The following is a 17,581-nucleotide window of genomic DNA, read 5'->3' as shown; positions in this document are numbered from 1 at the left end:
GAATCAACGCAACTGTACTACGGTACCCAACACATTCTAGGCAAGTCACTACATATATCATCAATTTTTAAGGCAATTTTATAGTCAGGCATTGGGTTACAATAATTTGAACTGAAGCATAAATTATTATTAGTCTTTTGAAATTTAAATTAAAACCAATAAATTCTAAGTACATATAATTATAATATTACTTTTTGTCTTAAGAAACTAGCAACGCCCATTTTTAAGGAATTATTAATATTTCTATTAGGGTACAGCTTGTTGTAAGAGTGGGGATGATAATAACTCAAGGGACAGGGTCGAACCCAGAGTTATACTTTCAATGAATGGATATTTTGTACTACGTACTGTTTAATAAAATGGTAATTTATAATGTTCGGTACATTGACGTTTGGCATTTAATCTGAGTTTTACTAGATTTCTGATTGTGATTATATATGACATGACAGTGGATACAATGACAGTGTCATCTTTGACATGTGTCTCGGAATAATGGTACCTTAATAGTCAATAGAATTAAAATAAAACTATCTTTGAAGTATATTATTAGTGGTGGTTTATAAAAGTTTCTAATTAAAAATTAGTGTTAATATACTATAATACTATAATGTTTATATAATTTTTGCTTACTATATTTAAATATCTAATAAGATGGCTTTTTACTCGTGTAATCGATACAGATTGTTAGTTTTGATAATGATAGCGCTGATAATTTGGCAGTGCTTTCGTTTACTACCATCTGAAAAACCCAGCCACCAGTTATTAGACGTAAGATCTAGTTTATATGAATCTATATATAGAGAATCACATATGTTAATGAAATTTTATTATTTTAATTACAGAGTAGTATAGTAGAACTAGAAGATGATAAGTACAATAAACATAAGCAAGATAAAGTTAAAATAAGAGTGTATTATGAAGCACTCTGTCCTGATTCTAAACATTTTTTCAAAAGGCACTTACTGCCTGTGACAGAGAAGCTGTCTGAATTTATAGATGTAACTTTGGTTCCTTATGGGAAAGCTACTGTAAGTATTTGTATACAACGTTTTATATTAACTTATTTTCTCTTTTTTGTGTATATAGATAGGCTTTACAAAAATAAAAACAATGATTTTTCAAGTTACTTTAAACATTTTTATTTTTAATACAGACCAAAGAAGAAAATGGGCAATTCTATTTTAAGTGTCAACATGGTGAGGAAGAATGCTATGCAAATAAAATACATGCTTGTGCTATTGATTCTTTAAATAACATGACGGCCTCTGTCATGATGACAGAGTGTATGATATTGGATAATATGGATGCAGATGAGGCTCTATCGCGGGTAACTATTATTTACTTATTGTATTGTAGTATTATATTATTTAATATAAATGCAAACGAGGACAATATTAGAAGTGTATCAATTATGATATATGATGAATTATGATAATAATGTTTTTCTAGGCCGATATATCTATATATGTTTTTAACTTTACTTGTTAGAAAAAGATTGCACTATGATTAGTCCTTTCAAATTAGTAAAGACATTGTGGACAAAGGATTTATCTGACAGTACCAGTTTATTCATTTGTAACTGCTTCTTTGTTGGATTATTTTTGATTAAAATTAGCCTGTGTCACTCTCAATGCAGAAGCCTAAGAAGAAGATTTTTAGTGCTTGTGATGATACTATTGTACTAGCATACTAAATATTAAATAAATGCTTGCTTTTAATAAGAGATTATAAAAATAAACTATATATTTTTTTATTTATTATTTCAGTGTGCAAAAGTTATGAAAATTGATCCAGATCCAATTACTAACTGTGCAGTTCATGCGCATGGATCAGCTTTGCTCAAGAAACATGGTGATGACACAAATATATTAAAACCAACATTCATTCCTACAATTACATTGAATGGATCAAAAGATAATCAAATACCTATCTTGAAGAATTTTCTTTTAGAAGTGTGCAAATTGATTAATATGCCCTTACCTCCGCCATGCTTGTGACATTTTAAACAGAAAATTAAACATATTTTACTGTTTAAACCAAAACCTATTACATAATATTTGGTAGATTGTTCTTAACTGAAATTGCTCAGACTTTAACTCCTTGTATTGTAAATCTACAACATATGTCATATAGAACCAGACATATTATATACATATATATACATAGTAATCACCCAAACTTCCTTTTTTTACTTAGCTTTTTTTAAGTAGCCTTTGATATTATTATACAACAAAATGAGATAGATTTACTATAAACTTATATTATAGCATATTCAGTTTGATATGTTTGTCTAATCGTTTTGTTTGTTCAATCTTCTCTGAAGTCAAAGGTCTCATTTAATATCTAGATTGACCTGTGCATTACACTATACTTAGTCAATTAAGATATTTCCTTTTATTTATCAACTACCGAAAGGTACCTATATATGTATTTTTGTTATGTATGTTCAAGTACAATTTTTTTTTTTATAAATGGGTTTTGTTGACACTTTTTGCATTGTGTTCAATATAGCCCGAAGGTGGTCACAATTTCATTGGCATTGGATATTGTTATAATTTTAATTAAAACGTACAGACAAATTTTAAAGTAGGTTTTTTAATCTATTTAAGGATAATACAAAATTAATATAGACTAAAATGGTAAATATGAATAGAGATAAGAATCAAGAAAAATAGGGTGATTAATGGGTGGTTACATTTGCATATTTAAAATTATGTATATTCAAATATTAGGTTTTTATACCCTAATATTAAATATGCCATTATGTTTATTTTTAATAAGTTACTAATATTAATGTATTTTTTAAATTTTATTGCATTTACCAAATTGTTTTATATTTATGAAATTTTCCAACAATGTTACTCAATTATGAAAGACAAATTTATTTTTAAATGTCACAAACCTATTTTGCAATGTTAGTTATTATTATTGAAAAGTATTATTCCATTACTTAATTTGATAAAAAAAGTTCCTTAAATTAAAAAGTATTTTAGTGATATTTAAGGTTTATTTTTAATATTTTATACGGTTTTACTTTATACAAAGATAAAATTACTTTAAAAATTTGTTGTTTTTATTACATTGGTTGTGTCTTTTGCATTTATTTTTTGTCATGTCAATTCATTTGTTGTCGTGAATTGCGATTTAAGGGAATAACATAAAGTAACTGAATAAAAGTTACTGTTAAAATTTAACTGTTTAAACTTTTTAATATTTTTCATTTTCAATATAATAATTATTATATAAAAGATATTGTTAACAAAATTGCAAACTAATACAACAGAAGCTTATAAAATGAAATTAAAAAACTAACTTATCTAAATTATTTGAGATTGATGTTAAATTTTTTTGTAATTACAATTTAATAATTGTTTGTATTCATTTAAATTGAAATCTAATACTCTTTGTATTCTTATATATAATAGACTAAAAAAAAGTTCTTTTAAATTTAATAGTTTTTTTAAAATACTACTCGTCAGATTTAGTTGACCAAAGCATGTAAATCATGATCCATATTTTATTCCATTTTATATATTTTTTAACAAAGGTTCACATAAGCTCATGTTTTGAAAAAAATATACAATTTTTTCCTAGTAAGACTTTTATTTCAAATATCTGTATTAAAATATTTATAACATTTATGTCATCGACTAATACAAAGACAAGTAATAATATTGTAGTTTAATGATTGCCATGAAATATGTATATGTATTTTGGACAATTAACCTTACCTAATTCCTTTACCAAGTAAATAAAGTGTTTAATTTTGGACGATACTCTAAAACGTATATAAGACGTAAGTAATTAAGGCTTAAGTAATATATTCTAATATGCGTTGGAGTTCATTCTCTTAATTGGTTGAATAACTTTCTATAGATAAATCAGATTGGAGATGTTTTTGTAGTAATGTAAATAAGAAGAAAAAGTTAATACATAGTTACCCGTGCCTTAAACTCTTGAAAAAGTAGCGTTGTTAAAGTGTGACGTTGTTTATTATTTTTTCTAACTAATTATCCTAAATGGATTTGTTAAAAAAACAATGGATGGATGAAACACAAATGTCCGTTTCGGCAATGTCTAGCCATCGGGCAAGTCGATAAAAGGGAGACCGCGTGTCACGCAATTCATTGCATTCATTACATTTAATTGAATTGGTTAATTAGGATATATTGCTTCGCATTTGCTTGAGTCGATAATTGCTTTCACGTTTTCTCACTAATTTTTTTTTTCGCGGGAAAAACGCATTTCGCGTTTCCCTCACGGGAACAGTGGGGGAGGGTGGTATGTGGGGCTCACCGATGTCCGAAGCGCCGAGTGCGCTCCAAACATCGGAATACCTACTAAAAAACCAGTGGTACAATTTCCGTATTAACGAGGAGCGCCACGGGATCGCTTGCGCATGCTACCGCGAAGGTTTCTCACTTATTCTAAAAATGTATTATGTAATATATTTAGTATATTTATATATTATTATTATTGTTAAAGTATATTAATAGTTTAATAAAAATACACTCCTAAGGCTTACCTACCATGCGTTACCCGTACGAAATCGAGATTACTGATTGTTATCTATGTATAGTTATAAAGTATTATTGTTTTTGTACGTAATTAGTTTGCAGAAACATTTCATTCTTAAGGTTTAATAGTTTAATCAATTTAAACATTTTGCTGAGAGTTTATAAAATTTTCTGTACCTATCTTAATTTGGAATATGACCGCACTCTATTACAAATGATATAAAAATTGATCATATTTATTAAATAAATACACCTAATGTATAAGCAAGATACTTTAGTCAATTCAATCTAAATAACAATCTGACAACATCAATTTCCCAGTATCTAAATGGTTACCTTTGCTCCGAAAACTATTTGAAACACAACAATAAATCTTCGCTGAAATCACGGTCTAATTTCGTAAAAGCCCCGTCTCGCTTTGCTAATTAATATGAATGGCATTTGCATCCGGCTTTTTCTCGCGTAGACCATTTCCAACTATTGTTTTGCAAAGATCCTCACAATTTATTCCTATTTTTATCAGACTGCATCGCGGCGGAGAAAGCTATTGAGAACAATAAAGCATCTTTTCGGTTAGGTTGAAATGAAAAGCTTTTGTTCTCTCCGGACGAATTAGTGTTATTTGTTCTGTGAAATTAAATATGAAAGATTTGATGTCTAACTGTAATTATTTATTTTCATTAAGAATATTTGTACCTACGTATTTAAAAAAAAAGGTTTATGTTGTTTCTCTTTAGTACTTTTATAATGACACCAGATATCAACCGAAACGAGAATCCGATTTTATAATACCAGTTCATAAAAATGTATGAAGATATTTCTGTATTACCTTATCCTTAAAATTAGAATTTAAAAAAGCTTATGTTATTTAATGTCACTTACCGAAACCAATTTAGGCTTAATTTACCCAGATATACATATATAGATTTTTAACATATTATTTTGTATGTTTTTTTTTTATATGCGCCGGGATGGCAAATGACTCTACTCTACCTGATGGTAAGTGGTAGTAGAGTCCAAACGCGACGACGGCCAGTACAGTCGGGAAGAATGCTCTGTACTAGCTGTCCCCGCCTTGCTGGCCCGCAAGATGCCTCTTCACGCCTCGTTTGAAGGAACCCGGATTGTAAGAGGAGGGGAACACGTGAGCTGGTAAGGAATTCCATTTTTTGGTAGTGCGACAAAGAAAGGAGTTGCCAAATTTCTTTCTGCGCGATGGAATTGATGTCACAGTTAGGCGGTGACATCGAGAACCAGCGGACTTAAGAAGGAAGGGGGAAGCAGGAATTAGAGAGAATAATTCCTCAGAGCACTCGCCTTGATACAGTCAAGTCTTGATACTCGCGACGCAATTGTAAAGGTTCTAGGGTGCTTGTGACCTTTACGTCGCCAATAATGCGTACTGCACGTCGCTGCAACCGGTCCTAGGCCTCCAGTAGGTACTTAGCGGAGCCATCTGAAAGGTGCGAGCAATATTCAACGCAAGACCGTACCTGTGTTTTGTATAACAGGCACAGTAGTTATGGCGTGAAAAAACGCCGCCCCTTGTTCAGAACTCCGAGTTTCCGTGAAGCTGTCTTTATAATAGCCAGCGGTGTGCCACAGAGGGAGGGAAGAGGGGAAAATAATATATATATATATATTAATATGTAATAATAATAATAATGATATATATAACTTTTTATTGCCATTAAGAATTTAACTCAATACAATTTGTAATAATGAATGGATATTGACATAGATGCTGTCTGACGGCCAGTTTGTTGATGTTGATTGCTGATAGTCCGCTATAAATCCGTTTATACACGGTCAATGGGCACAAACCTCGCTTCTACGCGCCACCTCTGTTTGTGCAATGAAACGGTAGGACCATCTGCAATATCTACTCCAAAAATTGTAATAGATTTTATGTGTTTCGAATACACTTAGTGAATTTCGTCCGAGTGATAATTGTCCTGCTTCTTACTTCTAGAAAATAAAGCTACGGGATGTTTATAATGACAGTTTTACTTTTTTATAAGTTTAATTAATATGATTACATAATTATTTATTAAACAGGTATGAATGATATACAAGGAGTACAGCGATAAATGTTTTTAAAATGAGCATAATTTTATTTTAATAACATTTTCAATACATAGTCGAGTATGCATTGTATGATTTTTTTGAAATAAAATCTTAACTAAAGCGTATATTTACGCGTTATATGTGTTCGAAGTCGCCCATCGCTTATTTTTCATACACACTCTCCATGTAACCAGTGAGCCATTGTACAAGCTCAAAGTATACAATCCCGAGGTTGGTTATGTAAGAAATGGTTCCTACTACTTGAATGTCTATGGCCGATGGTATACACAATCACGTGGTATTTTTTAACATTAGTTCATCTGTTACATTTTAATGAAATAAAAAAATATTGTGAATAGCATATTAATCGCTTACCAGTTGTATTTATCAAGCATCGCTTCATGTCGCTGGTTATTTAGAAAGTGAGGTAGGATGATGTAGATGTAACATTCTCCTTGAAATATAAGTTGCATTACAATGTTATGGCGTATATGTACATATGTTTCTTTAGTATATCATAAGTAAAAAAATACCCAGTAAATTAAATTTCGATATTTATTTGTTTATTTAAGCCCTTATTGCAGCTTCTAAACATTCAATCACAAGTTTTATCTATCTTAAATCCTAATCTAACTCATAGAATTCCCGATCAAGTGACCAGCGTGTCCTGTGAATCATTTTACTGGTGGTAGGGCTTTATTGAAGCTCGTCTGGGTAGGTACCACCCACTCATTAGATATTCTACCGCAAAACAGCAGTACTTGGTATTGTTGTGTTCCGGTTTGAAGGGTGAGTGAGCCAGTGTAATTACAGGCACAAGGGACATAAAATCTTAGTTCCCAAGGTTGGTGGCGCATTGGATATGTAAGCGATGGTTGACATTTCTTACAATGTCAATGTCTAAGGGCGTTGGTGACTTACCATCAGGTGGTCCATATGCTCGTCCGCCTTCCTATTCTATAAAAAAGGCCTTTTTCAGTTGCTTCCATTCATTTCAGTTTTCGCCTATCTTGACCGCAATTCTTATATTAGTAAACTTCAATTTCAGCAACCGACAAATGAAACGAAATTCAAGAATAGAAATGAATTTCGACATAAATCAAATTATTTTTTTAATATTTATAAACTTATAAATATTACGTAAGACCAACCGGCTTGAACTACAACATTAAATGACCACTTTAAATTGCGGTTACCTATTCGTACAATAAAGAGCACGGATATACAAGTATGTATATTTAATACTCGTATCTTTTGGTGGAGCGCAAACCATGTAGTCTCATTAAAACTTTCCTCAGACTGGGCTTGCACGTGTTTTTAATTTTTATCGAGAGCACTCATCGTTAGCGGGCACAGGGTGCATGCTGCGGGTTCATGCTTTGATTGCGGTAATGACGTCTCTCCCGTTCCGACTTGACTCGCCTCTCTTCACTATCTTTAAATTATTTCTTTACAAATTGATGCATCTTTTTAATTAAGGGACTTTTTGTCAATAATTTTTATGACATGAAATTGCTAGAGCGGCAACATATGGCGCTGTCGTCCACGCATTGCATATACATGAGTAAGTCTAATAACATTTCTGAAGCAACATCTCTTTTCATATCTTATGAATACGTTTTACAATTGCAGTGTAGAATATTTTAAAAAGATTTTCTACACTCGACAAGTATATCAGTTGAAATGTGAATTTACTTTTAATTAACCAAAGTTGAAAAGGTGTTTTTAAACTTACTCATTTTAATTTCACTGGTATTAGACAACTTTGTCTGTCTCCGGTTGTCTTAACTCAGATCAACTAACCGATTGAAGATGATTGAAGATCGTCAGCCCAATAAGTTGCTTTATTTATAACTATAGACTACAGTTGTTTCATTTTCCGTAGAGCTTTAGATTTTAGCTTAGAGATATTAGAGTATTAATAATTGAAATAAATTAGTAAAGTACACTCTGAATTGACTATTATCATTGATATGTGCTTGTAATTAATTTTAATAAGTACATACATTATATTTATTAAGTACACCACAGACAATTTCTTCATTAACGATGAAAACGATGAAGTCTATAAAACGTAAGTGTTGTAGTAATCGAATGTATTGTTAAATATTTGAAATACCAATCATTGCCAATCACAGTCTAATCGGTTCACGGCTATAATATTGTTGCCAGTACATAAAGCATGCGATGATGCATGTGCGTGTTCATCTGCATAGAGAATGGATGCGGATGCAGCCGACAGGGACGCAACAAATCCGCTTAGCACGGTCACTGGCGCCGCCTATGCTGGGACGGTACCGACGCAAACGGCCTTAATGGATTTTTCATGTCGATTGCATTCTGCATAAGTGTGCGTACGAGATTATCAAAAGGTTCCTATAGAAATATTTTTCCTAACCATTTTTGAAGGCTATGAGTTAGCATTTTATTTCTCCTATTAACTTCAGTGTAAATTGTTCATTTGAAATTGAAATTGTATTTTTGAACGTAAATTTAGTAACTATTAATACGATTTTATAAAAGAACATTAAATAATAAATCTTCCCAGAAGTGGTTTAAAATAAAAATTGTTTGCGCGATTTGTATTAACTATTTGACAGATAATAATTAAAAAAAAAGAGAAAATATATTTTATTGATTTATTGGAAAATAAATCTGGTTCACACACAGAAAAAAGTAGTTAAATAATAATTAATGGTAGAATAAGTAGTAGTACCTTGCAAAATTAATGCACAACGATCTACCGCTGCTAAATTTTAGCAGAATAAAAAAAAATACAAATATTTATTAAACAACAAGGCTATATATATATAGTATAATATGAGTTTTAAAACAAGGAAAACAAATTCCGAACACTTTGTAACATATAATAGCGGAGTAGAGTTCAATGTGAGCGCAGCGTGATTTTACAAGCTGTCTTCAAAACATTAATAATCATTAGGACTGATATCCTTTCAGCTTATTGTGGCCGACGACGGCCTGAACGCCGTATATTTTGACATTAATTTTATAATTATCGCTCAGAGCACAATAGAGACCTTTCTCACCGAAACATATTAAATTCTCATCAGGTATCCGTCAAAATAATATATTAATTAATATTTAAAAAAAACTATGTAAATAAAAACAGCTTACCTATTTTTTTAATATTTAGTATTTTAGTTTGAGGCTTTAATATTGTATTGACTTTCAATTTTCAATTACGGCGAAGACATAAAGAGATTTTATGATTTCAGCAGGCTTTACATACATATGTAAGTACGTTCATGTGTTTTTGCATATTATTATCTTCTAATGAATGAATTTGGTACCAATGTTTATATAAATTCTCATCACAAGGAACTCACTTATAGGAAGCAAATTCTGTCTCCAAGCCAACCTCATTGTACATGTCCCGCCAGCTGATAAAGGGTTGATACTTTGGCGGCATACCGTTGGCTGTATAGCAATCGAAATCAGTGTTGCTAATTTTTATACTCAGCAGTGTCACGCAAGGGCGCATTTGTCAGTACGCCGAGTTAGCCCCCTAAGGGCAGCAAAACTTAGTTGGTTGGTTTTTTTGGTGGTACCTTCTGTATACCCTTAATGTGTTCATAGCGCCTCATAAAAAATAATTCTTCAATTCTTATAGATCATTAAATGTTTGTGCACAGAAAATGTGCCACCTTTTTTCAGCCTACTAAGGTATAGGGATCAAATATGCCCCTGGTGAAATGGACAAAAGATGCTGGAAGAAATGATGATGGGGGGTCATGCTTTGGAAGAGATCCCTGTCCCCAACAGGGTATGAGCTGATGATGAGAGTGTAAAGATTAAATCCATTTATAAAAAAAAAAACACAATAGAATTTTAACTCCAAGTTATTATGCATTCAAAGTTACTTGCTTATTAATTCATAAGCCTAAACTTCACGCCTCTTAATTACACCCTGCAATAACAATGTAATGCTGTTATTGTGCTAACTACTGACTAGTTAACTACAGCTTTACACCTTATAATTTAAGTCTACAAAGGCGATCTCATCCAGTATAAAACGATTTGTCATTAGTCAATCTTTGAAACAAAGACAGCGAAACGCCATGCTACCGGCGGCGCTGCTTGTTTTCCTTTTGATAACTTTCGGGCGTGGAGCAAAAGAAAAACCGGTAAGCTTAAAATTATGTTATTTCTATTTTTGTGTTTGTTATCTTTTTATTCTTTAGATAATATTATGTTTTCTTTAACTTATATTACTAGGAAATCAAATACCAAAGACATTTGAAACATATCCTTATTTATACTCTGATCGTGAGAAGTAATAAAAGTAAATGTAAAATATTTCATAACAGCAAATTTTTATTTATAATAGTAGCACAGTGATTTTAATTTCTAAAATAAAAAGAATGGTTATTCACAAATTAGTCCGAAAACATTTTTAGTAATTGCAGGAGACAGATGATACTTGCGAAGCGTCCCTTAAGTACCTATTGCGGAGAACTTTCACAAAGTCAATTTTTCACGATCTGTGACGTGTCTTGTAGTTTATGAAACGTAGGGAAGATCGGAGTTGATGGATGAGTGACGGTGCGGGAATGCACACGACACTATTGCTCAACGTCTCACGTCGTCTGCGAATATGTTATGCTGATGCGAAAAAGACTCCTTTACAACTTTTTCCATTTCATATCATAAATTGATAATAATTACTCAAAAAAAAAAAATGTCTGGAGTCGACGAATGGGTTACATTATTATTAATATATAATATAATATTAACGAAGACACTACAATTGCAATAATATAAACTAGTTATAAAGTATAAAAATTTTTAAAGTGTCAGATTTAAACAAATTGATAATTACAACGTTTTTTTTAATTGTGATATCAGATTATTGTTTATCGACTAGTGACATTTAGGCTAAGGCTTCGTGTACATGGTGCCGCAGCCGCACAGGCGCGGGCCCGCAGTATTGGGTTATATATAAAACCGCATTGCAGCCGCAACGGCGCCGCGAGTAAACCGCAAATTCCTGCATTAAATAGTAAGCCAGAGATCACATTGGATTAGGGCAAATAAATAAATCGTAATTGTTCCGACGTATTTTTTTAACAATCAGTTGAATGTTCATTTATGTTGAGACTTTAATATAAATACATAAAAAGTATAATTTGTACAAGATATTTGACACCTTCTGCACGAAATACTGTCTGTCTATAAATCTGAATACATGAAATTCGAACGAAAACAAGCACTAATTTTGATATATAAATAAAAGAATGGCTTTCAATATTTCTATTGCAATAAATTGTTTTTGAGAATGTAGTGGATAAGATCCGAAGTTGTCTTAAATGAATATTTAACGTTATGATACAAGTTGACGTGCATAGGGTTGGTCCCCGTGGAATCTCAGCTTAATAATTTTCTTTGAGAATGTTATGTCATTTTTAATATTGAAGTGACTTCTCTGCCTCTCTGAGTTCACAAAGGGATCTTACGTTGAACAAATATACTGAGGGACTGTATAATGACACTACATTAAGTAAAAATGCGTAAATATAAGTTTATTGGTTTATCCATAAGCGTAACTTATTATTCAGGGTTTCTTAAAAATATATTATATAAAAGATAAAACTGAAGATTATTATTATAAGTATATCGAAATTGTGCTTATATATATACATTAATATAACACGGATTGGTACTTTCTGAAATACTAGCGACGATAAGAGGTTTTTAATTAAAATAAAACGGACACGGTCGTAAGATGTCAGAAAGTGATAGCGACATTGACTGTAATTATTTATGCATCTTATGCATAGTTTTCATAACATTTTCACAGAGAGATAGGAATTGATTTCGTAGCCCTTCACTGCTAATTTTTATTCTTACCGCACACCTTACGTCTTTTTACCCGACTACGCCGAAGCCAAAAGGAGGGTATATGATTTCAGAAGACTGAGTGTGTATGTATGTATGTATGGTTGGTTGTCTAGAAGAAATCGCTATGTAGCGATAAGGTCGCCAAAATTGTATGCTACTTTTATTTAGGCTGTATCCATGTTTTGTATTTTTTTCTCTTTGTAGTGTACAATAAAGTATAAAATAAAGTATGTTTATCTGTTCTCCCAAAATTTCTAAACCACCATTCGTAATAAAAAATACCCCTTAAACTGCGGTGTTTAGTACTCAACCCTTAGGGAAATTTGGCATGCGACATCGGCTATCCTCTGAACATAACTATATTATGTGTTAAATTGAAAAATATAAGTTATCTTTCAATTAGAATGGAAATAATTGAATAGTTCGAGAGATAGAATTTCAGATAATAATATTTTATTGTTTCTACTAGCGCGATTTTTCCGTATTCTGGTTTAAGTTTTAAGCTTGTTTTTGTTATCGTGTGTTTTATTCGCTGTTTACAAGTTCATCTTGAGATAAGCCAACATCTTGTGATATCTCTAATACGCCTTATAAATTGATTAACTAGAGTTTGCCCGCGGATTAGCTCGTGTGTTAGATGGAAGAGGCCGGTATTAGGTATAAAAAAGTTGGTTCAAACTTTCTTGCTACCGAATTTTATCAAAATTGGCTCAGTAATTTAACCGTCAAAGCATAACACACAGACACAGTTTCTTTCGAATTTATAATATTAGTATAAATATATTTGTCAACTATAATTTGCAGGATATCCTTACTTATATATATATATATATAAATAATGTCTAATGTGACTAGATGTCCTAGTTAGAAATTGAATTGAAAACGTCATTTTTTATACTTTAGATATTAAAAGAAATAGAGATATTTTTTATTCTTATAGGTATTTTACGTGGCAAACTTTTCTGTAGACTTAACAGAGATTTTCAAATATAATCAAACACAGTTTTAGTATGTCCGTTATAGTTTTGCTAGCGTTCTCTTGAGCGTCTGAGCCGAAAATTTCTTTTCTCTCTAAACACATAGATATAAACTATGTTTAATAAACATAATGGTACAATATTTTTTTCAACATAATATATAATACTACAAAGAATATTGTGCTACTTTAAAACTTTGTTCATATACGTGTGCATAGAGACTGGCAGTTCTATATATAAATTTAGATTTAAAAACGTATTATACGTTGTCTATGTCCATTTTATAATGTTTTCAAAAAAAGGATTCATGATTTTATCGTAAATCCTTATATATTTAAGCTATTTAAGGAGTACTCCTTTTGTAATATCCATTGGGTACATTAAATTAGTGGTCTTGTTATTATATTTTCAGCTCCTGTTTTCAAAGTGACATAAAATATATTTAAGTTTGTATGAGTAATTATAAACTTTGTTTTAACAAATTCGGTCCAGTATTTTTTTCTGATGCTTAAACAGACAACTTACACATATTTAATAATATGCAAAGGTAGAAGTTAGACTAATATCATTTATAACAAGATTTTGACTACATAATATTCAAATTTCGAAGCGTCGACTCAATAACAAGGGGCCTTTGAAACATTTTTGTATCCAACTGCGATCCGGAAAAGCGATTGAAAAATGATTTCACGTAAACAAATTGTATTTTTAGGAACTTAGTGACGAAATCAAAGAAATAATACAACATGTTCATAACGAGTGCGTCGGCAAGACCGGGGTGGCTGAGGGTGAGTGAAAGAAAATGTGGTTTCCGTTAACTTTGTTCTTGATTCGCTTGTGTATGACGTAATATATTTGCAACTAAGCTTTTCCCATTGTCATATGTAATATCAGAAATGGCATCTTATTATAATGTTTTAAATATTTTTCCATTCGATTTGAATAACTTTCATGGTGGAGTAGCTACTTAAAATTACTTTAATTTTAAGCAATTATACTTATATTTTTACCTATAATTATTTAAACACATTTTATTACACTAAATATTGTATAATATTTTCATTCATATAACTCATTCGTTGTATTTTGAATGTATTTTAAAAAGTCAGGTAAGCAAATGTTTGGCACGTTTATGGTAAGTGATCACCTTTGGCAATAGTCATGGCCGTGTCACGGTGAGAAATAGAAACTACTGGAATTTAAGATGTTATGTCCCTTGCGCTTGTACGCTGGTTTTCTCAGCCTTTAAACCAGAACACGGTATGTATGCTCGACGTTGGGTCTGTACAAAGTATTTATCAGATTTTTGCTGATAATTAATGATTGGGTATTGAGTAGTACATTGTAATAACCGATTGAAATAGAACTGTGCAGAAATTAATTTTCCGAAATTAAAAAAAAAAGAACATTTTATGTAATAAAACTGCGTTACCATCAAGTCGATGTCAAATCAAGAGCTTTTATTTAAAGAATTATATAATAATACATAAAACACTACATAGAAAAGTGTGCATATGTTTATGTAAATGTTTTAATATTATGTTTATCTTTTATTGTAATCAGAAAAAAATAAACGAAATATTTGTATGTTTTGAAAGTCTTTATTTTTACTTTGCCCAGAGGACATAGCGAATTGCGAAAACGGCATATTTAAGGAAGACGTCAAATTGAAGTGCTACATGTTCTGCTTACTGGAGGAAGGGAGTCTTGTAAGTTATTACTTATCCTTTGTTTGGTTATATATTCATTGCATTACTTCTTTAATGAAAATCTCTAATAATTTCTAATAAATAATAATTTCGATCTCTTTCATTGTTAGGTGGACGACGAAGGGAATGTTGATTACGACATGATGGTCAGTATAATTCCCGATAAGTACACGGACCGGGTCTCCAGAATGATAAACGCTTGCAAACAACATGGTGATTTTTTTTTTTGATACAAAAGGTTAAACGTAAACTTTAGTGGTTTAAGAGAGTTTTAAGCTATATGCTTGACTCCCATTTCCTATAATAACAAGCTATTTCAGGTATAAAACTTCTAAAGTTGATAAATATGGTATTATTTCACATATAAGGAATACAGTATTGCAAAATGTCCATCTGAAAGCCTTCGTTTCTGTTTGTACATAATATAAATGGTATATTGATATTAATTTTAAAGAATGTTTTATTTTTTATTTAGATACACCCGGAAAAGATAAATGTCAGAGAGCATTCGATGTTCATAAATGTTCATACTCCCAAGATCCTAATGTAAGTTTAATTATAATTAGATAAAATAAATGTAAAATAAATAATAAAAATAAAACGTTTAACATAAAATACTAATGAATAATAAAATATGAATTATAATAATAATTTTTCTGTTTCAGTTTTATTTCCTATTTTAGATTTCAAGGCTAGCTGACTATAGGAGAAGCAATTTATTTAATATACTAATATACAATATACAATATACGGATTATAAAGTGTTTTATTTTCATTTTATAATATCAAACATTACGTCACTTAGATTATATTATAAAACAAGCGAATTAAATGAATTACAAATATTAATAAAATCTAATAAAGAGAAATGAATTATAATTTTAATAACGATATGAATTAGTATGAATAAAATAAGGCTTTTTTATCTTTTAGTTTTACCATGGGGTCTGTCTTTTGATGATGTTACATACTAAATTTTATAATTACTCTGTGTAAATTCTTATTAATTTCTTTTACCAGATATTATTTGTCAGAGATTGTTACAAGCGATAAGACCTCTCTTAAGAAGTATCTCTTGTTATCACTCTTGTTATTTACCCTCAGTTCAACTTCTCTTCAGATATTGTGCAATAAAATATAAATAAATATATTAATACATGACACCCAAAACAATAAAAACGATTTTATCTATGATTCTATGGGGATTTATGTTCAATTTATATGGTTTGTAAATTAAAATTCGACCGTTCCACTTTTCGACTAAAATTCGACCGCAATAAAACCATCACGTCTCAGTCACAATGTTAATTTAGTACAGTAGTAAATAAAGGTTATAAAAGAATTCGAATTTTTAACGTTCAATTAATCCCGTGTGATTCCGCGTGCAGATATTATCCGTCCTTCCTGGTAAGAAGAAAATACTTGTAAATAACGACGTAATTTGGCGTTAGCCGCAGGCCCTCGGTCTCGTCTATTTTTTATGAAATCTTTTCCAAGTTTATTCAGATTTTGAAAGAAGTATAATGCCAAGGAATTAATTTGCTTCACGAGAAATAATTTCTTTAAGGAAAAATAAATGAGTTCGAATCTTGTAAAACGTGTAATTGTGATCTTTAGTGGATTGAAATTCAAAGGAATTCTTTCGTTAAAAGCTAATTTTGAAAACAGAGTTTTTCATAAATAGAAGTACCTTCTCAAGTCATAAGCAAACGATGTTAAATTTGGAAATAAATTTAAAACAACGCTTATTTATATTTTCATTTAATTCAATTGTAAATGATTTTTCTCTCATCTTTTTTTACTGTTAGTAACAAAACTTTATAAGATATTAATAACAGCACTGTGCCCAGTAAAATAACGTACTTTTTTTGTTCAATTTCGTTTTAGTCGTAAATTCTAAGTTGTACAGCCATCAATCATACTTAAACAGATATACAACTTACATGATCCAAATTACAATAATAGAGTACCGTTATTTAACAGCAAAACGACATTCAAAAGACGGAAAAACCGAGGGTCGGAACGTCTGCACATAAAGAGGCAATTTGGAGATTGCCGGGGGCGCGCCACCGCCACAGAGAATTGTACTCAAATGTATTCAAAATTAAAAAACGAAGAAAATATTTCTAGGAAATTCATTGCGGTAAAATAAACAGCAGTAGCTTGTTACTGTGGACAGAGTAGCGTACGCCGCGGGACGGGCCAGGGTTGACGGCGCTTGGCACAACAAATATCTACCATAAAACTCCTTTGAATTCCGGAAGATTATGATGAAAGAAATTATTCTGAATCAGACATTTCTTCCGTAATAAGCAGCGACTGCAGACTGCTGACTTCTTTATAATATGAAAAGCTTTTGACATTTTTTTTAAATTTAAGTCAATTAATTTCTGTAAATATGAGATATTTATGCCCTGCCACGTTGTTATTATTTGTACGCAGTATCGATGTG

At 30.9% G+C, this 17,581-nt stretch overlaps 2 protein-coding genes across 2 annotated transcripts; both read left to right on the top strand.

Moving 5' to 3' along the window:
- The first annotated feature begins 493 nt into the window (after positions 1-493).
- On the top strand, positions 494-2,924 carry LOC126772189 (gamma-interferon-inducible-lysosomal thiol reductase-like). The gene is made up of 4 exons (XM_050492427.1): positions 494-768; positions 843-1,028; positions 1,154-1,327; positions 1,767-2,924. The coding sequence occupies exons 1-4, from the start codon at positions 652-654 to the stop codon at positions 1,995-1,997; spliced, it is 708 nt and encodes a 235-aa protein (XP_050348384.1). The 5' UTR covers positions 494-651; the 3' UTR covers positions 1,998-2,924.
- A 7,733-nt stretch (positions 2,925-10,657) lies between these two features.
- Positions 10,658-15,869, top strand: LOC126772262 (general odorant-binding protein 83a-like). The gene is made up of 6 exons (XM_050492556.1): positions 10,658-10,729; positions 14,133-14,208; positions 15,041-15,129; positions 15,240-15,342; positions 15,605-15,675; positions 15,795-15,869. The coding sequence occupies exons 1-6, from the start codon at positions 10,664-10,666 to the stop codon at positions 15,810-15,812; spliced, it is 423 nt and encodes a 140-aa protein (XP_050348513.1). The 5' UTR covers positions 10,658-10,663; the 3' UTR covers positions 15,813-15,869.
- Positions 15,870-17,581: the final 1,712 nt, after the last annotated feature.

The sequence above is a fragment of the Nymphalis io genome, chromosome 1 (genome assembly GCF_905147045.1).
Source record: "Nymphalis io chromosome 1, ilAglIoxx1.1, whole genome shotgun sequence".
NCBI classification, from domain to species: domain Eukaryota; kingdom Metazoa; phylum Arthropoda; class Insecta; order Lepidoptera; family Nymphalidae; genus Nymphalis; species Nymphalis io.
Note: the sequence above shows the minus strand (reverse complement) of the source record. Positions and strands in the feature narration are given on the sequence as shown.

Bases quoted from the DNA above. Each gene is read 5' to 3' on its own strand.
- LOC126772262 (XM_050492556.1), top strand. From the start codon at position 10,664: ATGCTACCGGCGGCGCTGCTTGTTTTCCTTTTGATAACTTTCGGGCGT. The intron at 14,209-15,040 runs GTGAGTGAAAGA...TACTTTGCCCAG, and splicing joins CAAGACCGGGGTGGCTGAGG to AGGACATAGCGAATTGCGAA. The intron at 15,130-15,239 runs GTAAGTTATTAC...TTTCATTGTTAG, and splicing joins TACTGGAGGAAGGGAGTCTT to GTGGACGACGAAGGGAATGT.
- LOC126772189 (XM_050492427.1), top strand. From the start codon at position 652: ATGGCTTTTTACTCGTGTAATCGATACAGATTGTTAGTTTTGATAATG. The intron at 769-842 runs GTAAGATCTAGT...TTTTAATTACAG, and splicing joins CCAGCCACCAGTTATTAGAC to AGTAGTATAGTAGAACTAGA. The intron at 1,328-1,766 runs GTAACTATTATT...TTATTATTTCAG, and splicing joins CAGATGAGGCTCTATCGCGG to TGTGCAAAAGTTATGAAAAT.